Here is a 26144-nt window from a genome sequence, read left to right as displayed (position 1 = left end):
ATGGGCAGCAGCTGAGAGTTTCATTGGCAGTGGCTGAGAGTCTCATACAGCATTAGACGCTGTACAGAAAACCCGATTGCGCCGAAGACACTTTGGCGCATTTTTGACTCGTGACAGAATGGTTTCATTCTAGTCACGAAACAGAAACGAAGGGGGATAATATTTTAAGGAGCCCAAAATATTCGCAGGAGAGACATTTCACTCGATTTTACGACGAGACGAAGCAGAGAATGAGCGAGGAACGTGAGGAACTGGAATGATTCTTCGTCCGTGCATTTCTGAAATGTGAGTTTTATGGCTGGATTCAGGAATGACAATTTCCTACCTAATTAACTAAATTTGTTCTTTGTCGTTAATTCCTTGGATGTCATCGTAATACTACAATTTCATTGCGCTGAAGCAAATTGTATTTAGGGATCTTTGATTAATCGTTCTGTATACTGGTTGGAATCCACGAGAGGACGAAATTATTATCAATTGAAAAATTCCCCTTCGGTTAACATATGAAAATATATTAATTCCGAGGTAGAATGAATAGGATATCAGACATTTGTAGCTTAATGCTTGTATACTTATATATATATATATATATATATATATATATATATATATATATATATATATATATATATATATATATATATATAGTCCCTAATGAATCTTTTCGATTCTGAGGCAAAATCATCTTCAACTTTTGTCACTAGGAATGAAACTAGGAAAAGTTGAAAATACGTCAATTTGGCGAAATCGAGTTTTCTGTACAGCGTATAATGCTGCATGGAGCTCTCAGGAGAGGCCCATGAAACTTTCAATCACAGCCCGGTGGTAGCCTGTGTTGTTGGCACTTATAGCAATGCCAGACGCACGATCATTGCTAACTTTAACCATATTTCAAATAAGAACTACTAAGGCTATAGGGCTGCAATTTGGTAAGATTGATGGTTGGAGTCTGGACGATCAGCGTACCAATTTGCAGCCCTCTAGCCTCAGTGGTATTTGTTTGATTTGAGATTAAAGTTGGCCATGATCGTGCGTCTGGGATAGCCTGCACGTCGTGTGGGGGGAGGGGGGAGGGGAGTAGGCGATCCATCAAGGTTGAAGGCGCGAATTGAAAGCACTGGGCCGCCAACGCCTCGCCTGACTTGTCCCCATTGCAAGACGTGAAGTGACGATCTTTCTGGCAAAAGGGCCACACAGCTGTAATGTCCCGGAATCCTGTCCCATTTGTATTGCGTGGTCGTTGGGAGGAGGGGGCGGGGCCACCACGTCATGTCCGTCCGTGCTGTTAGGCGCGAAGGTGACGTATATATAAGTGGCCATTCGGCAGAAATGACTCGAGATCATTCGAATGTTTTATGTTCCTCGTAGGTCATCATTATCAGGGTCACGCGACGGAGAGCGAATAAATCTACGGGTTTTGCACGCCTCAAATGACGCGTTATTAGTTTTTCTTGCCAGAGCCTACGGGGTTTACACTATTGAATTCACACACATAAACTTGCACACACAGACTCACACACGAGGCTAGTTCAAGATATTTGATCACCCCCTTTTGCTACTATCGCCGTTGGTCTGATCATTACAATAATTATGATTCAAAATGATCACTCATGTATATATATAATATATATATTGAATCGTTTTTCTTTGGCTCCACAGAGGAGAAAAGACCTTCACCAAATGGTGGGATGCTTCGAGACATTACCGAACCAACTGAAATGTTGGACGCATGATGAAGGGAAACTACGCGGAAACTGTTGCCATAAGCAGATCGCACAGTTTATTTGAAATGAACAGTGATGAGTGTGGGGGAAATGCAGTAAAGATGGAGCATCAATGAGAGGTTGTTCGGTCATGTGAAGAGATTGAAAGGTCATCTTGATTTACTTATATAGAATAGAATAGAATACAGAATTCTGCACAAAGGCCAAGCGCTTGGACCTACGAGGTCACTAAGCGCTGAAAGGGAGAAGGGTTGAAAGGCGTTACAGGAGAAAAACGAAACAATTATTAGGAAGGGGTGGATAGCAAGATGGAAGAAAGAGAATATGAAAGGAGGTACAGTAAAAGGAATGAAAGAGGTTGCAGCTAGGGGCCTAAATAAAGGACACTGCAAAGACCCTTAAGTAATGCCTACAGTGCACCGGGGGTTTATTTGCACAGTTTGGAGGGAAGAGAAGAGGGCGCCCAAGATAGCGCTGGCTTGACAGGGTAGCCACAGCAGTGATACCCAACCCTCTTCATCTCATGGGCGCCCCCATTAGAATCCTTGATTTTTCTGTGGCCACTGGTTCGAACTTCATCGTTGGAAAAGAGCACTTCAGCTTTGTAAGAACCTCAACATAAACATCAGTATTGAATAATTGCATATCTATTATCTGCTTAAAATTATAATCCAAAAATTATAAAATTTATAATTTAAATTTAATCTCTCTTTCTCTCTTTCAAATCCATAAAAGAGCCTCAACAATTCGATAAGTATTTACATATTAGAGCCATTTTATAATGATTCCCAAAATATTTTCGTTTTAATTCCTCTGTTCCCAAAGCTTATCAAAGTGATTGAGAGTTCCAGTATCCTTTCCATGAATTGAGAATAAAGTATGAAAAATATATACATTTCTGGCGCTGAAATAATAAAATATAGTTTATGTTATTCTTGCCAAAGGAAAATATAACAAACCCTAAGGATAACTCGAACAGAGAGCTAAAAAAAAAAAAAAGCAATACCGATGCTTAAAAAAAATACTCCGAAGTTTCTTCGACTATCGCGATTTATGCACAGTGTATAACGCTGTATGAGCCGTGGCTCCTGAAGCTTTCAGACACGGCCCGGTGATGGCCTGTCCTATAGCGTTGCCTGACGCCAATTATGTCCAACTTTAACCTTAAATAGAATAAAATCCAATGTGGCTAGAGGGCTGCAATTTGGTATGTTTGATGACTGGAGGGTGGATGATCATCTAACCAATTTGCAGCCCTCTAGCCTCAGCAGTTTTTAAGATCTGAGGGCGGACAGGAAAAGTGCAGAAAGACAGCCAAAGCCATTACAATAGGTTTCTTTCACAGAAAACTGAAAACAGTTTATGCTATTCTTGCCAAAGGAAACTATTAAAAGCCCCAAGGGTAACTCGAACAGAAATTAACAAGGAAAAAAAAATAAACCAATAACGATACTAAATAAACCAACAGCTCCCGAAGCAATTAACAGAGCTCCTCGTTGTGCTTACCTGGTCGTCCCTTGATGATTCGTAGCTCAGTACGGCACTTGACGCCAGTGAGCGAGGTCGCTGAGGCTGCTGGCACTATAGCTCCCCAAGTCGCCTATACTCACCACTTCCGAGAGGACCACCTTCGTCCCCGCCTTCGGTAGGCAGGCGCATGGGGCTCACACCCGCCTTTCTAAAATGCTACCTACGGTACTCACCACTTTCTGCGTCATGATCGCCGCTAGGCTGCGTGAGTAATGATATACGAATTAGGTCATTTTTATTTTTTTTAATCATTAGCATTCTTTTGGCCTGTCAGGAAGGCGTCCTCTATCGGTCAGCTACAACTGCAAGCTTTCTTCTTTGCCATAAAGGTTTTTGAGCAGATATGGCTGTGGTTTTCCTCTTGCAGACTTACATTGGTCCCTTTTATGGTTATTTAGGCATCTTAGGGAATGTTCCGCTTTCCCATAATTTCATCGTGTGTTGGACCCAGTTATTTATTGATTTATTAATTTACCGAAATGCGTTCTGGCATTCGGAATTCTCTGACCTCTGTATTCACTGACTGTTCGGAGGTCGCAAATTCTGTTTGATCAATCATGCATACGAATCACTTCCAGATTATGGAATTCTAAGATTCCCTCTGTGTTTCCCCAATCACGGCTAACTTTCACCTTAAAACAAATAAAAACCATTCAGGTTAGAGGGCTGCAATTTGGTATGTTTGATGATTGGAGGGTGGGTGATCATCTTACCAATTTGCAGCCCTCTAGCCTCAGTGGTTTTTAAGATCTGAGGGCGGACAGAAAAATGTGGACGGACAGACAAAACCATTTCATTCAGATTTTACTTTAACCTTGAATAAAATAAAAACCATTGAGGCTAGAGGGCTGCAATTTGGTATGTTTGATGATTGGAGGGTGGGTGATCAACTTACCAGTATGCAGCCCTCTAGCCTCAGTGGTTTTTAAGATCTGAGGGTGGACAGAAAAGGTGTGGACAGACAAAACCATTTCATTCAGCTGTTAATTTAAAACGGTCACTGCCAAATGGTCACTTTCTAGATACCTCCTCAGAGTATGAAGATAATTTTTCCCAGAGTCCTTAGTCCTGTGTAATCTTAAGAATAATTTTCTTCTTATTCATTTTTATTTCAATCTCGTTCTATTTTTATTCAGTTACTTTCCTTAGCATATTGTTATACTCGTCTCTTGTCCACGGTCGACCCCCTTTCTGCCGTATATGCATTCCATTCTCTGGAACTTAGTATTTACATGTGTTGTTGTTGTTATTATTATTATCATTATCATTCAGAATTTTAGTATTAACCACATGCAAGAAACGTATTGAAAAAGATAATACAAGATGATATGCATACAAAAATAAACAAATGCCTCATCTATAAATATAAACGAGAAAATATCTGTTTGTTTGCGTCTGTCTGAACGCTATACAAATCGACATTTCTCGACCGATTGTGATGAGATTTCAAATATAAGTCAATATCAAACCGGGAAGGGTCATGTTGAAAACAGAAATAGAATTGGACATTGGTTGAATAAAGAGGGTTGTGGGAAGGGGGTGGAATGCAAAAATTACCGAAAATACCAGATATTAGTGTCTAATCTATAGTTCTCAAGGTCACTGAATTGGATAGTGACACTCACAATGCCCTTTAAATTCAATTTCATTCCTGATAGGAAGACCGGGTGGGAAGGGGGTGACAGATATTAGTGTCTAATCCATAGTTTTCGAGGTTGCTGAGATGAATAGTGACACTCCTAAAGCCTTTTTAAGTCGAAGTTCAGCCCCAATAGGAAGGGGGTTTGTGAAAAGAGGTGGGAAGTAGATAACATGTAAAACTAACCAACAAATACAGTTATTAGTGCCTAATCCATAGTTTTTAAGATCACTGAGATGAACAGTTACACTCTCAATGCCCTTTAAGTCCAAGTTCAACCCTGATAGGAAGGGGACATGAGAAGGGGTGGGAAGATGGTGACATTTAAAAATAACCAAAAACTACAGATATCAGAGTCAAATCCATAGTTTTCAAGGGCGCTGGGATGAATATAGACACTCCCGATACCCTTCAAGTCCAAATTCAGCCCCAATAGGAATGGGTGCCGAGAAGTTGTGAACCTATAAAATGTTAAAAATGCCAGGGAATGTAACTGAAGTAACTATCTTAACAGGAATGGGCAAGAGAGAGAGAGAGAGAGAGAGAGAGAGAGAGTTTATCAGTTGTCAATCGGAGATTACCTGGGGCAGTGCTGGGTCGATCAGCTAGTTTTGAATAGGTGGAGGCCACACAGGGCAGAAAAGGCTCCTCCGTCTCCTACAGGCACTTACAGGAAACACATAGCAGGCCCCCTCTGATAACCAGAGCCTTCAGGCCTCTCTGTGAAGCATCAGAGTAGACTCAGAGGGTATAGCCTCTATTGGCCAAATACGTTTCACTTAATTTTGAAGGGACACAACACGCTTGCTGTTCTGTAGAGCTCCTTGGAGACATGGAATCTATCCTGGAACCAATTATAAATCTCCGGAGGCATGGGTAGATTCCATGTCTTCAAGGAGCTTCAGACAGCAGGAACTGTGTCATGTGTCCTATTCTAAAACGGAATCAAATGAATTTAAGTAACAGAGGTAATCTTTGGTCTATAGTGTTGCCAGGAAACCCTCTATTGCTTCCCAGAGAAGCTCAAATGCCCTTTTTTTTTATATAAAGTGGGCCACTTGGCTAACTTAACATTGCAAATTATCTAGGGACCCTTGTTATCGAAGGGGACCTGCTACTTAAGCCCCCTCCACACGAAAGTGAAAGACACGACAGGCACTCGGATTTACCAGTAATTCTCTTGCTTTTAAAGTATTACCAGATCAAACAGTCCAAGCAGGCAGTAGGCACAGGCAGGCAAGCCTGTGACTTGGACCACACTCGTGATTGCCTTCCACCCATAAAATTGGTAACAGTGCCTGCCTGCCGTGCATTTGCCCCTCATGTGGAAGAGGTGTCCCTTTCCAGCCTACATTCCACCCACCCATTTCAGAAGGGGTATTTCTCTCTATATCTTTGTATTCATGTCGTACAGTACTACATCTTTTAATAACTTTCTTGCATATGTCTATATGATTTTAGATTATCTCTCATTATTGCAAGGCCAGAATTGGGTCGCAGTTTCAAAATTGGCTTTAAATGGGTGAAACATAACCTACTTCCAGAAATGCCTAAATAGTTCGCAACCAAGCCTGAAGAATCTAGTGGGACAAAAAATGAGTGAACTATATTTTTGAGGGCTGATAGGCTTTTTCCTTTTGAGTTTTCTGAAAAGAAAACTATCGTGCTGACTTTGCCTGTCCGTCCGCACTTTTTTCTGTCTGCCCTCAGATCTTAAACACAACTGAGACTAGAGAGCTGCAAATCGGTTTCTTGATCATCCACCATCCAATCATCAAACATACCAAATTGCAGCCCTCTAGCCTTCTCAGTAGTTTGTATGTTATTTAAGGATAAAGTTAGCCGTAATCATACGTCTGGCAACGATATACTCCCAGGCCACCATAGGGTTGTGGTTAAAGTTTCATGGCGTGGCTCATACAGCATTATAATGAGACCACCGAAAGAGAGATCTATTTTCGTCGACCTTGATCATACGCTGTACGGGAAAACTTGATTCCACCGAATGAACATTGGTACATTTTTTTAATTGTTGAGAGTACCATTCCATTATTCCGTACTCCTTCCCAGTCTCTCTCTCTCTCTCTCTCTCTCTCTCTCTCTCTCTCTCTCTCTCTCTCTCTCTCTCTCTCTCTCTCTCTCTGGTTTTTTTAAGATAGAGGGATATTACAGTTGCTTTCAATTAATTATTAAATGTTTTGGAGGGTGTACGGGATTTGCATGTATACGCAAATATACACATACACACGCATATATATATATATATATATATACATATAGTATATATATATATATATATATATACATATAGTATATATGTATGCATGTGTATTATACACACACACATATATATAATATATATATATATATATATATATATATATATATATATATATATATATATGCAAACATACATACGTATACACGTATAAAGTCGAAAGTTGTCATACCGAGAATAATAATAAGCAACAATTGCATGCGACCTTGCGAAACATAGCATCACCCACATTAACCGTCTTCCACGCAAGTAACAATCGGCTTCCCAGAAGTTATAAGTAACACGTAAAAGTAACAAGTGACGTGTCCTTTTTACCCGAGGAAACTTGGTGACATCGCGGACCCCATCATTAGTTTGTAAGTGAAACTATTGCACGAAGTTATCCTCGGCTAATGGCGGTATCCCATCCAAGGGTAGAACTTTGCCTTTAATGGTCTTATTCTTATAACAGTATGATTTTTCAAGACACAATACCAATTTTAGTTTTCTGTAATAGGATATCTGTCTGTCTGTTCGCCCTCAGATCTTAAAAACCGCTGAGGTTAGAGTGCTGCAAATTGGTACGTTGATCATCCACCCTCCAGTCATCAAACATACCAAATTGCAGCCCTCTAGCCTCAGTAGTTTTTATTTTATTCAAGGTTAAAGTAAAAACTGAATGAAATGGTTTTGTCTTTCCGTCCGCACTTCTTTCTGTCCGCCCTCAGATCTTAAAGACTGTTGGGGCTAGAGGGCTGCAAATTGGTATGTTGATCATCCATCCCCCAGTCATCAAACGTACCAAATTGCAGCCCTCTAGCCTCCTCAGTAGTTTTCATGTTATTTAAGGTTAAAGTTAGCCATGATCGTGCATCTGGCAACCCAACAGTGACAGCCACCACCTGGCTATAGCTGAGAGTTTCATGGTCCGCGGCTCATACAGCATTAAAACCGAGACCACCAAAAGATAGATCGGTTTTCGGCGGCCTTGATTATATGCTGTACAGAAAACTCGATTGCGTATTTTTTTACTTTTTTCATTCTTTTACTTAATCAAATATAATTTCTAAAACTGTTTTACTCTATTGCTCCTGGTTCTGCTTTCACTGATCTTTCTACGAGATTATTCCAATCGCGAATCCCTGCAGCCATTTATTTTTATTCTTGGGTTGTGCTGATTTGAAAATGAAATGCTAATAACCAGGAAATATATCTAACAACATTTATGTCTACAAAATGACTTGAAGTTGTCGTTCTTGTTATAGTTAGAAGCATAAGCACCCAGTTGCCCCTTGTTTACCTTACCACACAAATGGTAAGGTAAACAAGGCTTGATCCGACCTCTAGCTTATTCAGGGCGTGACTAAAATCTATACGGTCAAATAGAGCGTTGTCTCACCAAAGAAAATTAAAATAAATACGCCATATTTTATTAGAAATAATTGTTCTGGACTGTTTAACATTATTTATTATTTGTATTTTCATTCCAATAAATAAATCATAAATATCCTATTCTAAAATTCCTGTATTTTTAACTCAATGCAAAACACCTTTTTCAGATCTTTTTAGGCTTTTCCATAGGGCTTTCCTACTCCCCCAAACAAGAACAACAGCAGCAATAACACACAACAACAACAACAACAACAACGAAGGAGTTTGTATAATAGGCTTACTCCCCGAGTAAGCAAAAAGAAGTTATACATTCTCCACTTTTGTTAATCTTTTCCAAAGTACTTGGTCCATTAGTTTCTAGCATTATCTGGTAAGCATCATCATTTCTGAGTCACCTTCATATTTCTGTAATGCATTTATTGTACTTTCTCTCTATAAATCTTCTACGTGAATTCATTTCTATGGCTTACTTTCTCCTTGAGTTTTCTTTATCTTTTTTTCTTTTTTTCTAAAAATAATTTCTCTAGAAAGCTTCCACCACCAATGTCGAGTATCTAGATACTTTCTCCAACCTTTCTTCAGACTTTCTACTTCTTCCACCGACTGACTCATTTCCCTGTATACTTTCTCCTCCGGTTCTTTTTCAGAAATATTTCCCTGCCTGTAGGATTGGGTAGTTCCCGTCAGTGCACCTCTCGGGTTGCACTGTAGGCGTTACTTAAGGTTCTTTTTAGCATCCCTCCCGTGGTCCCTAGCTGCAACTCCTTTCATTCCTTTTACTGTACCTCCTTTCGTATCCTCTTCCTTCCATCTTACTGTCCAACCTCTCTTAGAAAAAAATTGTTTCATAGCGCAACTGTTTTGAGGTTTTCCTCCTCTCACACCTTTCGAACCTTCTACCTATATACGCTCGACGTCCCCTCCAGCGCTGAATGACCTGATACGTCCCAGGGCTTGGCATTTACTCCGACATTTCTCCTCCCATTTGCCAAGAATTTTCCGTGACCAGACTTTCTCAATTATTAACGGAGCGACTCTGTGAGAGTTGGGATCGAAACTCATATGTGGGCGGTCGCGATCCGCTTATTAAACAGCAGTGGGCCCAGTTGAGAATTTGGATGTTAACCGTGTATCTGGTATACTTCCATTCGCTAGCGAGCGTGGATATACATGGATGCATACAGACATTCATACACACATATATGTATATATATAAATGTATATATATATATATATATATATATATATATATATAATATATATATATATATGAGTGTGTGTGTGTGTGTATGACATATATACTGTAAATATATATATATATATATATATATATATATATATATATATATATATATATATATATATATATATTTATAAATATATATTGTATATATGTACATATATAAATAAATCAACAAATAAAATAATATATGTTTGTGTATGTGTGTGTGTGTCAGAGAGAGAGAGAGAAATGTAAGCAAATAGATTCATTCACACCATAAATAAATAAATACACAAATCCAGCAATACACAGAAAAATCTGACCTATAATGTGAATTGTAATTGTAATCCCACGAATCACTTAATATACTCTATGGAAAAAAACTCCAATAAATAACGCAACACAGATCGCATGATTTTGTCACAGAGTTTTCCTCAAACATATCGTCTGAATTCCAGTCCATTCAACTTCGTTAATTAAGAAAAGTACAGAGGTCATTAGTCTTCTGGCATGTGTGGTTGAACAAGGCGAGATCCGACCTCCAGCTTACTCGGGCCACGTGCTAAAATTTATGGTCAAAATGTTTATTGTTTCACCAACGAAAATTAAAATAAATACGCTATATTTTATTAGAAATAATTGTTATGTACTGTTTTAATGTGCACATTATTTATTTTTTTTTATTTTCATTCTAATAAATTAATCAGAAATATCCTATCCTAAAATTCCTGCAGCTTTAACTCAACGCGAAACACTTTTTTCAAAGAACAACAACATCAAGAAAAACAACAACAGCAACAACAAAGTAGGCTTACTCCCCGAGTAAGCAAAAACACCATACCAGCTGGTCCACTGATATAGTGGTTAGTTTCGTGAAGGGTTCGTGTCTCCCTTAGGGCGATACAAAATCACTGGCTCTGTATCATGATCAGTTACTGCCGCAGTGGTGGGGGGGTCTTTAGCGGTGGGAGGTTGAGACCAACATTCCTTGGAAGCTTGAACTTCAAGTCAGTGGTCACTTCGGTGTGCTTGTTTCATGTCAATAGGCTTCAAATACCCAGAAGATCCCATAAGCCGAGCTTTGATATTAAAAGAATCTAAGATTGACCCTTCTGACCTGGAAATTAGGTTTTCTGCCCAACAGACTGTTGGTGACCCCTCACTTACCACAAGGGTTAAATCCCATTGACCATCAGCTCAGGATATCAGAGCGACAAGAGGGGATTGGCAACTCTCAAGGAAACCAGAACAGCCATCATATAAATGATGACTCAACAAGAAGAAGTTCCAGAAGACTGCTGGGCCTTGAGCCAGTGATGCCGTTTTTTCTTCACAACATTGGCTTTTAGCATTGTTACCATATGCAGTTCATCTGAATTTTTTACTTTATTTATGATTTAATGGTTAGAATGTGTATTTTCCGATGTAGAATTATTTTCCGTGATGTTAGAAAACTACACGTCACTAGCTTAATATAAAGTATTTTTGACGAAGAAAAATAAAGGATGTCAATAAAATTCATTTGTATAAATAAGCAGGATATGTTTTATAGCTTTATTGCCGTGGCCTGTGGTCGGAAAAGCCACGGAGGGTTGCCAGATGTCACCAGAAAGCCACACTAATAGACGAAATTCCTCAAAACGGCAACCCTGGCCTTGACCCAGGCTGACAACCTACACATCTCTTGAAACAGGGCCACAGATAGGGCCTGAAAGTACCTAGAGTGTCGAGTAAAATACAATGTAAAAACTTATAAGTATAAACACGTTATACACCTTAATCTTGTGGGTTTCTTTTTCAATCTTCAGAAGAAAACTGAAAGAAGTTTTTGTTTGGTTTAATATTATTGTTATTATCATTATTATTATTAGATACCGCCCGCCTTGCTCGCCAGATTTTTGGTATTCCAAGCTCTACAGACTGCACGATTCACTTCATTGAACTGACCGGACTGGAAGAGAGGACTCTGAAACACATCCTCTAGACAGGCACGTTACGCCTTCTTAACTTGCATTCACACCATGATCAGTCATAGCCGATGGAGCCAACTCCTCATTTCATTGATTCCCTTGTCCAGAAGACAGCAGTATTCCCCTTAGCCGTTGTTAGAGGAATAGGGGTGGAGGGGGGAGGTTAAGGGGGTTAACATCGACACAGCTAAAAGGGAAATCATTGTTGTGGCTCATTATCGAAAGCTGGTTGATGGCGAGGCTTGAACTCAGACCCACCAGAGGTCAGAGAGAGACACACACAGACAGGGTCACAGGGAGGGAGTCATGGTGGACGAACAGGCAGCCTTTTTTTTTGGCAAAAGAGAACTTCTACTAATAATCGTACATTTCTCCTTCTTTGTTTATTTTTTTTTTTCCATACGCTTGACACAACTAAACTTCCGTGATCACGAGACAGTAATTATCTCTCTCTCTCTCTCGTTTATAGTAGCATGCCTTTCTTCCAGTTTTTATCACCCGAAAGAACCCGTAACTCAACAAACCATTCCTTTCCTTTATTGCTATTTTGCATTTAGTGTTACACGGACCATTATCACGGGCCATCAAACACAAACGGTTAATGAGCATTACGCTTCTGCGAATCTTACCTATTTAAGAAACATAAACAAAAAGATTGCGCCATCTCGCCTCGTTAAAGAGCGATTGCATGTCGTTGTTGCAAGATCATTACCGAAAAAGGTACGTGCCGCATTTTTTTTTTTATAAGAGTAAACACTGCAACACAAAAAGATGAAAACCTGACATTATGCGTTTGCGGTGGAGATATGTAGTAAGCATGAACCATTTCATAGTTCCGGGTCGTAAGAATACGAAATTAAAGATGAAAACACCACCGAGGGATTACTGAGGTCACAATTCATGTCAAAGGCTTAAGTCATTATTTAAGATTAGTATTAGTATGCTATTTATTACCTGCACCATTCGAAAGAAATCCCGGGCGCGAAAAAGATTATAATAGCTAAAAATGAAGTTGAATCAGTCATACTCATAAACAAAACTAAGCTCCTTCGAAGGTCAGAAAATGTTAGCTTCACAAATATAGTTCCTGGTTGTATAAAGGTTGTGGAAGTAGACACAAAAGATTTGACTGCTTCAATCAATAAGTAACAAAGCGCGACCCGACCTCCATCTTACACGAAGCGCGTGCCAAAATCCACGGTCAAACAGAGCGTTGTTTCAGAAACGAAAATTAAAATTATTATGCGATATTCTATTAGAAATTATCGTTCTGTACTGTTTAAACTGCACATTATTCATTTTTAACATTCTCATATTAATAAATAAATCCTAAAGATCCTATCCTAACATTCCTGTATCTTTCACTCAACGCGAAACACATTTTTCAGACCTTTATAGGCCTTTCCTACTCAACCCTCCCCGCAACAACAAAGTAGTTTGTAGGCTGACTCTCCGAGTAAGCGAGAATTTCTCTTCCACCACGCACGTACGGCAGCCAAACAACCTCCAGACAAGAATCACAGACTTTGTACTGGAGTGAAACGAGGAAAGAATTTAGAGAGGTCAGTGAGAATAAGAAAAAGAAACTACAGGTATGGGGAGTTGCCTGAGGACAACGAATCCTCGAGGAAGTTATAAAAGGTACGAATAAGGACGACAAGGTGGAATGAATTCAATGCTGCTTTTAGAAGAGTTTGATAAGGGCGCAACACTGGAAAGGTGTGAAGATGGATAATAGGTCTTCGACTCAGGAAGTAAGACATATGATATACATACATACATACTCAAGTATAAAAGGCCCATTAAAACTCTCTGGTTTGAAGCTGAGGACTATATTTCGGTGGTCTCACTTCCACCCTTAGTTAGTCCACCGAAATATAGCCGTTAGCTTTAAACCAGAGTGTTTAATAGGCCTTTTATACTTGTTTGTTTGTTTGTATGGTGCTTTTACGTTGCATGGAACCAGTGGTTAATTAGCAACGGGACCAACGGCTTTACGTGACTTCCGAACCACGTCGAGAGTGAACTTCTATCACCAGATATACACATCTCTCACTCCTCAATGGAATGGCCGAGAATCGAACCCGCGACCACCGAGGTGGGACGCTAATACCATTCCAACCACGCCGCTGAGGCGCTCTTTTATACTTGAGACACATACTGTTTTGACAGAAGAATTTATTTACATACATACATACATACATATATATATATATATATATATATATATCTATATATTATATATGTATATATATATATATATATATTATATATCTATATATACACACATATATATATATACATGCTTAAAGATCACAGCAGATGCACGTGACTTCATTATATAACCGAATACCACAGGAAAATGGCAGGCAGAAAATCAGTACCAAGAGCTTTCGCCTTTATTCAGGCACTGTCGAGGAACATGCCTGAGTAAAGGCAAAAAGCGCTTGGTATCGACGTCTGCCTATCAATTTCCTGTGGTATTTGCTTATATATATATATATATATATATATATATATATATATATTATATATATATATATATATATATATATATGTATATATATATATATATATATATATATATATATATATATATATATATATATATATATATATATATAATATATAGTATATATATATATATACTTATTCATCAATTCATCAATTATTACCTCACCAAAAAACCAGACACCTGAACCCTCATCACATGTACTAAACGACTAAATACTCTAAAGGCAACAGTGATCCCTTAACAACTTACCAGTATTGCAGAAAATCAGACTAAGTTCATCAAAACAGGTGTGTGGTAATCTTGTAAGTAATTTAATTAATCAAAGGGCATCACTCCATCAACAATGTTAAAAGTCTAAGTATTTCCCTGATTTCAGAAGTCTAAATACTTACCTGGTTCTAAGTCACTTCAAGTTAATTGAAGGAAAACAGATCAATCACCACTCTATGTTTCTACTTATCATCAATATAATCAAATGCAAATATACTGGTTAGAAATGAAAACACTTATAAAAATTTTAAATACAAAAATTTATTATTAAACTCAAAATTTATAAGTGAAATTCACAATATCAGGGAAAATTATTGTTACTAGCAAACAAAGTAAAGTTTAATTAATTCTTGAATCAATTAAGTAAAATTAAATCAAAATTAATTTATCACAAAATTCAAGAAAATTAATTCAATAAAAATTTAAAAGTGTTAGGCAATAATTGAAATTTGGAAATTAATTCACAAGTGCTAAACAACAAAAAACTTGAAAAAAAATTCTAAGTAAATGCAAATTAATTCACAAATGTTAAATTTAATTAAATGTGCAATGATTAAGCAATGAAAATAACTAAGTCAATTAAATTGTGAATGCAAATGAAAATACAGAAAAATGTGGACAATACCACAATGCCAAAAAGTATTAATCACACAGAATATACAATAAAAACACACACTTCAATAAGAAAATGAATAAATGCACAAAACATAAAAATCACTTCAAATTAAAAAAACACAAAACACAAAAATTTGCAATGTGTAAAAATTGAAATTTCACCAAACCTTTGTAACCATCAGTTATTAGTTTTTACCCAACCACTGTTCCTATCAGTTATTAGTTGCAACTAAAAAATATAACACACTTTACCTTTTTGGTATACCAATTTCTTTCTTTCTTGCTGCAGCTTGTTTCACACTTTCACAAAACCAGGCGCTGTTACTCAACAATGTTTGTTCAGATTACACAAAAAATCACTAAATAACACTAAATAAACTCTAAGAAATATCAAATCTGAAATTTACAAATTACGAGTGACCATTCAATAAGTACGAAATCGTTACGTTACTTCAAAGTCAGAAGTGCTATGCGATGGAGAGGGAGGGAGAGAGAGAGAGAGATGTGAACGGTTTGAGTCTTTAAGCCCGAATGAAAAACTTCTCCCTTACGGAAGCTGGACAGGAGATGACACAAAACGTTTTGGGCAACAATTCTTTCTAGAAGCTTCGAAATCTTACGCAACTTTACATACAAAATGTGTAATCTGCACGTGGCACTCGGCAAAGACATACGCGTACGAGACCAGTCTGTTAAAAAAAGACACGTACTCGACTCGATCGACCGAAGCAGAGGTCCCTTATCATATGTGATGACAGAATCCCAAAACACAATGAAGCTTTGAACGGACAAAGATATTCTCTCTCTTTCTACATTCTACGCTATATATATTCTTTTTATATGTTATGCAAAATCTGAACACACATTTAAAACATCCTATCTCTAAGCTATCTAGGAATCTGAAAAAATGTTGCACAATCTTATACACAATACTTTATGCAGTCAAAGAGGGGAAATATGCATTTTGACAGTAGCAATATATAATAATATATAGATAGATAAATAGATAGATAGGGGACATGTCAACCCCTCACCAATTAGTACACAGTAAGTAGCGTTTCCAAGCTCACTGCAACCATGGCTCAACATTTCAACACTATTGTTATTTCATTGGACACTTCTTTTTGCTCACTCAGGGAGTAAGCCTACAAACTAACTTTGTTGTTGCTGTTTTTGTTTTTTTGGGGGGTAGGAAAGCCCTTTGGAAAAGCCAAAAAAGGTCTGAAAAAGGTGTTTTGCATTGAGTTAAAGATACAGGAATTTTAGAATAGGATATCAATGATTTATTTATTCGAATGAAAATATAAATAATAAATAATGTTAAACAGTCCAGAACAATTATATCTAATAAAATATGGCGTATTTATTTTACTTTTCGTTGGTGAAACATCGGTCTATTTGACCATAGATTTTAGTCACGCCCCAAGTAAGCTGGAGGTCGGATCACGCCTTGTTTACCTTTCCATTTGTGTGGGTGGGGGTTTGGGGCAAACTGGGGCTTATGCTTCTAACAATAAAAAGAACGATAACTTCAAGTCATTTTGTAGACATAAATGTTGTTAGATATATTTCCTGGTTATTAGCATTTCATTTTCAAATCGGCACAACCCGAGAATAACAATAAATTGCTGCTGGGATTCGCGATTGGAATAATCTCGTAGAAAAATCAGTGAAAGCAGAACCAGGAGCAATAGAGTAAAACAGTTTTAGAAATAATATTTGATTAGGCAAAACAAGTAAAAAAATGTGCCAAAGTTTCTTCAGCGCAGTCGAGTTTTCTGTACAGCGCAAAATCAAAGCCACTGAAAACAGCTCTAACTTTCGGTAGTCTCAGTCTAATGCTGTAGGACCAGCGGCCCATGTAACTTTCAGACATGGCTTGGTAGTGGTCTTTCTTGCCTATGGCGTTGCCAGATGCACGATCATGGTTAACTTTAACTTTAAATAAAATAAAAAGCTACTGAAGTTAGAAGTATGTAATTTGGTATGTTTGATGATTGGAAGGTGGATGATCAACGTACCAATTTGCAGCCCTCTAGCCTCGGTAGTTTCTAAGATCTGAAGGCAGACAGAAAAAGTTCAGAAGGACCCAATAGCCATCTCAATACTTTTCTATTACAGAAAACTAAAATGAGTAATTCTATGTAGATTAAAATTTCTACGATGCTTCATTATTACTCAAAGTTTTTCCTATTGTATTTGCCACTGTGTTTGCTGACTTCTCGGTATTAAGTCCTTATCTGTTTTGGTTGCAGGCTCCGCATCAGCTGGTTCACTACCTGGAGACTTCAAGTGGTCCATAGCTCTGAAAGAGGTGAGTTATAAACAGAGAGCCTCAAGGCTGTGTCACTCTGGATCAGTTTCTGTGCATCCTTTGCTTCTTGGTGAAAATTTTGCACAAAATACACCTGGATCTCTCCTAGACAGTGACACCCACGGGTTTTAACCCAGCATGTATCCAACTTTGCGACGTGTTTAGTACAAGCCCATTGGGGATGACCATTAAAACATAAACTGTAAATATCATAAGATAGTGAACCACAAGGAACATTAGTCCTAGATAACGAGCCCCGAAAACCCTTGGGGTCACTATCTAGGAAAGATTTATACACTTTTCTGCAGACAAAGCCAAAGTTCCAGATGATCCTGCTCGAGTGAAATTATCCTTGAACGTGAGGATGCCAGACTTCAGTTTTGTATCACTGAGGAAGAGTGCATTGATTGTTTTGTATAAAGTTTTGCAATGAGATGCTAAAGGAAACAAAAAATGCCCTGCGCAATAACTCCTTTAGTGTTTTTAAGTACATAGGAAAATGATGATGTTCAGTTCATTCTCCTGGGAATGAGATAGTCTTTATAAAGTTGTTTGCGAGCGATCAATATCAGTTTCAGGTTTTGTGGCCAAATCCACAGGAAACTAGCACATTCTTAAATCTTCTTCTTCTTCTTCTTCCAGCTTGTTCCCAATTTTATATGGGGTCGCCGTTTTGGATGAGCCGTTTCCATCTATTTCTATCCTGTGCTTCTGCCTCATCAATTCCCTTCTCATGTAAATCTCCTCTCACACAGTCCTTCCATCTCTTTCTTGGTCTCCCTCTTCTTCTTCTTCCTTGAACCTGCATCCCCATAGTATGTCTTCCAGCATGGTCCTCATCTCTCCTCAACAGGTGTCCATACCATCTCAGCCTCCCCTTCTTTGATACCTACACCACCTTAGTCGACCCCCTTATGTAGTCATTTCTGATCCTATCCTCTCTTGTCACCCCAGACATCCACCTAAGCATTCTCATTTCTGCCACATCCATCTTCTTCTGCTCTGTTTTTCTCATGCTTGCTGTTCCGTACCATACAGCATTGCTGTTCTTACCACCGTCTTGTGAAATTTTCCTTTTAACCTAAGCGACACTCTTTTGTTACAAAGAACTCCAGAGGCTGCTCTCCAGTTGTTCCAGCCTGCCTGTACCCGATGTTTTACTTCTTCTTCCATACTTCCTTCAGCGTTAACAAAAGATCCCAAATACTTAAACTTATCAACTCTCTTTATTTGCTCTCCACCAAGCTGAATACTTTTTCTATCATCCCCTTCAGTGGTGTTACACATATATTCTGTCTTAGATCTACTTATTCTCATTCCTCTGTCCTCCAGTACTTGTCTCCATCTTTCCAATTTCACTTCCAGATCTTCCCTGCTCTCTGCGCACAGAACAATATCATCCGCATACAATATGTTCCATGGTACTGTCTCCCTCACTTCCTCTATTATAACATCCATCACTTATGTTAAAGATAAATGGGCTCAGAGCCGACCCCTGGTGCAATCCTACTCTCACCTCAAAACCTCCTGTCTCCCCAACACTGCTCCTCACTCTGGTAAATACATTCCGTTACATCTCTTGTATCAATCGCACGTACTTCTCTGGCACCATCTTCTCCCTCAGACTCCTCCATACCTCTTGTCTCGGGACTCGGTCGTAAGCCTTTTCAAGATCAATGAATACCATATGTAGGTCCCTTTGCCTTTCCCCAAATTTCTCCATAAGTTGCCTCAGACAAAATATACCATCTGTTGTTCCCCTTCCCTTCATAAATCCCATCTGCTCTTTACCTATTTGTACTTCTTCTCTCAGTCTAGCATCTATCATCCTTTCCAGTATCTTCAAAGTGTGGGACATCAATTTAATGCTCCTTTAATTACCACACTCTTGGACATCGCCTTTCCCTTTAAAAATTGGGATCAATATACTCCCGCGCCACTCATTTGGTATCTTTTACCTGGTCAAGGATCTTTATCATAAGATCGTACAGTATATCCACTCCTTCATCTCCTAATGCTTTCCATGCCTCCACCAGAATCATGTCTGGTCCGGTTGCCTTCCCATTCTTCATCCTCTTCAGTGCATTTAGTACCTCTTGCCTAGAAAACCTCATTACCATGCCAATGTTCACTTGCCCATCCTCTCTTATTAGTCTATTATTTTCTTCATTTAACAACTTTTCGAAATATTCTTTCCATCTCTTCACAATGTCTTCCTCCTTTCTAAGTACTACACCATCTTGATCTTTTATTTGTTTGATATGTGTAATATCTCTGGTGCTCTTATTTCTAGTCTTTGATAGCTTGATCATCTTCTTTAATCCTTCCTTTGTCCCCAGCTCATTATACACATCATCATACGACTTTGCTTTAGCTTGGGCTACCACCTTTTTCACCACCTTGTTTTTCTCTCTGAACCTATCTCTGTCTTCCACTGACTGTGACTCTTCCCATCTTTTCTTTGCCTCCTTCTTATCTTTTACTACTTTCTCAATATCTTCATCCCACCACCAACTCTCCTTTTCTTCCCATATGATACCAGATGTCTCTCCTAGCAGCTCCTTTCCATGCCTTCTTATTACTGCTGCATTTCGTGCCCACCATTCTTGAGCATCTTCAATCCCTATATCAATATCCTCTTCTTATCCCCTTCCTTCTCTAATTTGTACCATTTAATTTTCCTTATCCATTTAGCTTTGGTTTTTCTTTCCCTTTTTAACTTCAAATCCATACATAACAGTCTGTGTTGGGGGGCTACATGGCCGCCTGGAATAACTTTGCAGTTCTTGATCTCCACCAGCTTTATCCTATTTTATACAGGAAGTAGTTTTTTTTTTTTAAATGAGGAAGTAGTCTATCTGGGAGCATCTTCCCCCACTCTTATATGTTATTAGGTGTTCCCTTTTCTTCTTAAAGAATGTGTTTACTATTGCCATGTCGAATGACACAGCAAAGTCCACTACACTTTCTCCTGGGTTTCTCTCCCCAATTCCATGGCCCCCATGCACCCGACCAATCGCCTCATTTTGACTTCCGACATGGCCATTCAAATCTGCCCCAACTATCACCCTCTCATGCTCTTCCAGTTCTTGCATTATTCCATCCATGTCTCTCCAGAAATTTCCCTTCTCTTCTTCTGTGCAACCAACTTGTGGCGCATATGCGCTTATAATATTCAGTCTCTCCTCCATAACATATCTTCAGTCTGATGATACGGTCATTCTTTCTATGCACTTCTATCACTGAATTCTTCAGTTCACTAGACAGTACTATGCCAACTCCATTTCTACCTTGTATATTTGCTCCACTATAGTATAGCTTATATCCATCACCCAACTCTTTAGCTTTATTTCCTTTCTATTGCGTTTCTTGCACACACATAACATCTACTTTCTTTGCTCTCATCAAGTCAGCCAATTCTCTACCTCTCCCAGTCATGGACCCAATATTAAGCTGACATACTCTAAACCCAATGTGAGCTCGCTTCTTTATCTGCACCTGCTCCTGATGCAGTAGCCCTCGACTTACCACAGAGTTAGGGCCCTAGCATTACCTCTTTCCATATTTCGGCTCATTCCATTTTTTTTTTCACAGATTTTTACAGCCGGATGCCCTTCCTGACACCAACCCTCCCTATTTATCCGGGCTTGGGACCAGCACCCATAAGGACTTGTTTGCCCCCCAGGTGGCTAGGTTAGCACATTCTTAAATATACGGCATAAATAATGTATATTTACTAGATTGACAATATTATGAATACAAGCTTATTGGTGCATGCTACGCTGCGTTGGAACCTGGCACTGCCCATCATGTCTCCACTACCTTCCCAATCCCCTGCCTACCCAGCTCCCACTCAGGGCAGACAAACAAGAAAGATTTGAAAAAATGTATTTAAGAAAATGATTCATCAAATACAGATGTCATGATATTTATTAAGGATTTAGCAACAAAATTCTCTAGCAGTTACATATCCTCTTTGGATATATGGAAAGTCCTGCATGCAGCTAACCTCCGTATTAAATACTCCATAAAGTAATGGAGTTTTTGCACCAAGTAAAGCGAGATGAAATCTCCAGGACACCCACATCTGAATATAAGACAGTGTTGATGAATTTGAAGTTCAGAAGCAAGCAATCAGAGAACTTGGAAAAGTTTAAATAAAGAAGCGGGAGTTGCTATGACGATTCTGCAGGCAGCTTTACCTCTTAACCTTTGTCTGGGTATCTTTCTCTTTCATTGCAGATTAAAATAACACGAAAAATGTATAACCAAGAATTCACCATATTAGACTTCAGTACAGGGCACTAATTCCAAAGCAAACTACAACCCTAAGAGAACAACACTCGAAATAACAGACTTGGACGTCCCACAACCGCAGCCTCCCTCTACCAAACTGCCACGCTCTCTCTCCTCTCGGCTTTACGGGCTGCTCTATGAGCAAGAGCCCATGCGGGCAAAAGGCTAGCTCAGTCAAAAACAACAAACTCTCACAAGCCACACTTTCCCCATCTTTACAAAGCCCCTCCCAATCCCCAAGACCACATCCACCTGACTTCTGTTTTCATTTTCAGCTAATGTTTGGCCCATTTTCTTTCATTTCAGATTAAACTGGGTGAACAGACGGCCATCACATATCAAGTGGACAATAAAGTACCAGATTTTCACTTAACATTTCACGTAGACAGTACTGTTATAGAGGAGATGCAAGTCACTGGTAAGTTTAAGATGGTTCAGGAAATGCATTTGATGGACCATTAATTAATTATGATGCTTCATGTACCACTTCAACCTAAACTAACCTCACTTAACCTAACTCAGACTCACAGTACCTAGCCGGGAACATCCCACTCTTACTGAGAGATTGTTTCATGTCCCTGAAGTATACTTTACCTCTGGCTATATGAGAAGGTCATCCTACAAACTAAACCCAAGATTAATTAAGCAAGAATCGAAAACATTCCTCTCATTCTTGCAGAGACTCCTGTCTTTGGTATGACCGTGCACAAAATGGAGAAGACGGGTCGACATAATGTATCTGTTCATCTGACCTGGGGCGGTGACCAGACGGCCAACTTTTTCGACTACGTGTGGGTCTATCGTCCAATTGCAAATGCGCACGTTCTCTTTGCAGTTACGTCTTCGGTGGTTGTTCCACCTGGTAAAGACCAAAGAACTAGTTTGAACTTATGTTATTTAAGGTTCAGTTCACACCAACATTCTATTGTATTCAGTTTAATTGCTATGAATTTTTCGCAGTTGAATTGTTCCTGTTACTATTCAGAAATTTCCCATGAGATCTTGTATCACGCAGTACATTATCACATCCAGCATTACATGGCTTTGTATATTATGCCATCTTTGGTATCAGATACCAGATACCGCCATTTCCCACCTTTTTTAACCTCTGGAATTTATCATTCTAGTTGATTCTTCTGTATTCTTCCAAACATTCTAACCAACTGACTCCTGAATAAACATCAATTAGGCCTTAAAAATCACAAATGTGACAGATTTACCAAAAATATTTCTATGATTTATTTTCCACTACTTTGAATTCTTTATGAATTGTTTCTTCCACTCCAATCTTTTCCCCTTCTAGTGACTTCAGGTATAAATCATCTTCCAAACAGGAAACATCTCAGCACTGATAACAATAACGGACTCAACTGAGTTGCCAACTATGGTCGTGGGATTCATTTCCTGGGGTGATGAGCAAATGACTACCTTAAATTTGACCCAGGGCACTCTGCCTGGGTCCTCCGGGGCAGCTTCATGGACTGAAGAACACACGTATGCCGAGTCGCAAAATTTCACTGTGACCTTGACTCTTCGTAATCCAGTGTCTCTGGTTAAGTTAAATCGGACGGTGAGTCGACAAGAAGTAATGTATAACATTTTCTGCTACTTTATTCATTTATTTAGAAAATCAGTTAGTCAATGTATTACTTAAATTGAACAGTACTGTTTCCCCAGTTAGTGACTTGAGTAGAAATATAATTCAAATATGGCATGTGTTATTTTGCCTGAAGGTTGAGAGCAAATACTTTTTCCATTATTAACTAAAAATTTGCCTTTGTTAGACAATGTGATCTCCTTTTCGCTCTATGTTCATCAGGTGATCACAACAGAAAAGCTCTCTTTGTACAATGTTACCATCAAGGACCACGCGGGATCCTTGGCACCATCAACCCTCACTTCTGGAAAGCCAGTGGTGTTCGAGCTCTTTGCAGAAAGCGGAATTGCCAGAATGTACATTCTCAAGGTCGGAGAAGAAGTCGTCCGGAGTCTGCAACGTCAGATACCCTACGAGTTCCGGAAGGTTTGTTTTGAGTCTAGATAGTGACCCCCAAGGGTTTTCAGGGGTCGTTACCTAGGATCGATATTTCTTGGGGTCTTTACCTTTACGATATTTACAGTCTTCTGTTTGTGTTGTTATGGTAATTCCAACGGCCTTGTGCTAAATACACCACAAAGATGGATACATACTGGGTTAAAACCCTTGAGGGTCACAATCTAGGAAAGATCACAAGAGCAACTGTTCTGCTGGCAAACAATTTGCTCATTCTAACAACAATGAGGCTATTGTTCCTTTTACATTCTGCTTGCTTGGGTTTGACAGTAACCCTCCACAGTCTATGTCATTGCAGCTGAGTGCACCTTCAGTTACAGATGAATTTTACCATCAGCTCAAAACGCAGGCAGTAGTAATTGCGATCAAAGTGCTTATTCATTCCTTCTATAAACCTGATAAGCTTTGGTTCACCATTGTGACACTTTCACATATTTGAAATTGTTATATCTGACTCTACAAAGGTCTGATTATCATTCATTCTTATCTTCTAATATATATCTTTCTACAAACTAAACTGATTTCACCAATGATCATAGCTTTCTGTCATTTTGAAAATTTTGACATTTAACAGCATTTACTTTACAAGGGACTAAATTCTTTGTGTAATAGGTCCTTTGAAAACAACAGAAGTAGTATTTTAATGGACAGGCATGGTATGAATATGACAGACCTTATCTTGCCTAGGTTTCATTCTCTGGGTTAGCTGTTTTTCTTGTCCTCCAAGTTATTGAAGAACTTTAATTTATATTCTACTGTTTCTAGTAAAAAGAGCAAAATCTATGAAAATAACATTCAAAGCAAATTATGATTTGATAAAAATAGTTTTTGAAATGTCGAGTATAGGCCTAAAAGAGCCTCGCTGTACTGTTCTTGTCTCAAAAATCAGGCCTTATGTCAGCCGGAGATGTTAGTCTTTTGGAAAACCCATTTCCGCTCAGATTGACTTGAAAACTTGAATAGGCTTCTGTAATTAACACGTCTAGTAATCAACTTCCTCCTCAGCCCGGCAGATATGAAGTCACAGCAGAAATATCGGGTCCAGCAGGCGTCTCTGAGCCTTACATGATCGAGGTTGACGTGGAAGCAGCTCTGCAGAGCAGGGAGATCAAGCTGGAAATGCCGTCGATGGTTGTCTTCCCTCCTGGTGAGTTGGCTTTGTGCCATTTTGATATCTCTTTCTCTTCCCATTTCAACCTTTCTTAGGGACTCCGCATCATGATCAGTTACTGCTGCAGTGTGGGATCTATGGTGAGATGTTGAAACCAACATTCTCTGGAAATTTGAATTTCAAGTCAATGGGCCCTGTGTGCTAGTTCCTTGTGAATTGGTTTAATTTGCTGAAGTTATCATAATAATTTTACCTTATAAAATTATGGGGGGAAGAATTTTATCAGTAAACTATTTCGGCATTTATTAAAGTCACCATTTTAACTAGACCACCCACCAGAGCTAATTACTGTGGTAGGTTATGTTAATGCTTTCAGAAATATAACTGAAGCAATTTGGCACTTAGATTAATGCCAAAGTTATCAAGGTTGGTGATGGTCTGTATTGTGGGCTAAATTTTTCTCTGGGAAAAGTCAACTTTGCGTGGACTCATAACTTTCACTGTATGTAATAACTTGCCCTTGAGTCACCCAGGTCCAATGACAAAGTCAGTTTTGAGCATACGTACTTGCTCTTGTCCCAGTGAGGATTTGCCTTCAAGGGACCTGAGACAGGTCCCTTGTGCATGCTGACAAACACGCACACTATCTCAGTCAGATATTTTGTTTGTGCTGTTGTGAAAGCATTCGACTAATACGCAAGATTTACATTATATCAGCGTTTAACTAGTCTTTGTAAGTAAAACGTTCTTTCATTTGTTTTTGAAGGAAATGCAACGGCTTACGTCGAAATCACCTCTGACGCTCAGTTGCCGACAAATGTCCAGGGCTCCATTTCATGGGGCGACAAAGGCCCCTCAACTTATATTGACCTCAGGAATGACACGGGTCCTGAAGCAACGGGTTCACTCCGCAGGCCCCTGGTCCATACCTTCGCGGGAGCTGGATTGTACGAAGTCGTACTATACGCCTACAACAACGTCTCCAGCGTCAACATTACCAAGATGGTGAGTGGCGTAGGTGCAATTGTTTCTAGTTATAAAAGCTAAAAGCAATTAATCTTTCATTTGAGACTGAACTGATTTCGTAGACGATAGATCAAAAGGATTTAGACGTCTTATTAAGAACGTGCTTGACGGCGCGTGCTACGCTGCACTGGAACCCAGCGCTGCCCTACCGACCCCACCCCACCCAGAATGGACAAACAGGTTTGCAGGAGGAGGGTGGATGTGCCATGT

The 26144-nt window shown here is 39.0% G+C and overlaps 1 protein-coding gene across 1 annotated transcript in view; it reads left to right on the top strand.

The window, feature by feature from the left end:
• Positions 1-3294: 3294 nt before the first annotated feature.
• Positions 3295-26144, top strand: part of LOC135205258 (uncharacterized) — a 108495-nt gene continuing 85645 nt past the window's right edge. The window contains exons 1-8 of the mRNA XM_064235608.1: positions 3295-3459; positions 17390-17448; positions 22051-22162; positions 22424-22606; positions 23079-23314; positions 23564-23767; positions 24803-24944; positions 25675-25941. Coding sequence (XP_064091678.1) covers positions 3408-3459; positions 17390-17448; positions 22051-22162; positions 22424-22606; positions 23079-23314; positions 23564-23767; positions 24803-24944; positions 25675-25941 — 1255 coding nt within the window. The 5' untranslated portion in view covers positions 3295-3407. The remainder of the gene's footprint in view (positions 3460-17389; positions 17449-22050; positions 22163-22423; positions 22607-23078; positions 23315-23563; positions 23768-24802; positions 24945-25674; positions 25942-26144) is intronic.

The sequence above is a fragment of the Macrobrachium nipponense genome, chromosome 49, assembly GCF_015104395.2.
Source record: "Macrobrachium nipponense isolate FS-2020 chromosome 49, ASM1510439v2, whole genome shotgun sequence".
NCBI classification, from domain to species: Eukaryota; Metazoa; Arthropoda; class Malacostraca; order Decapoda; family Palaemonidae; genus Macrobrachium; species Macrobrachium nipponense.
This window is presented reverse-complemented; position numbering and strand designations above follow the sequence as displayed.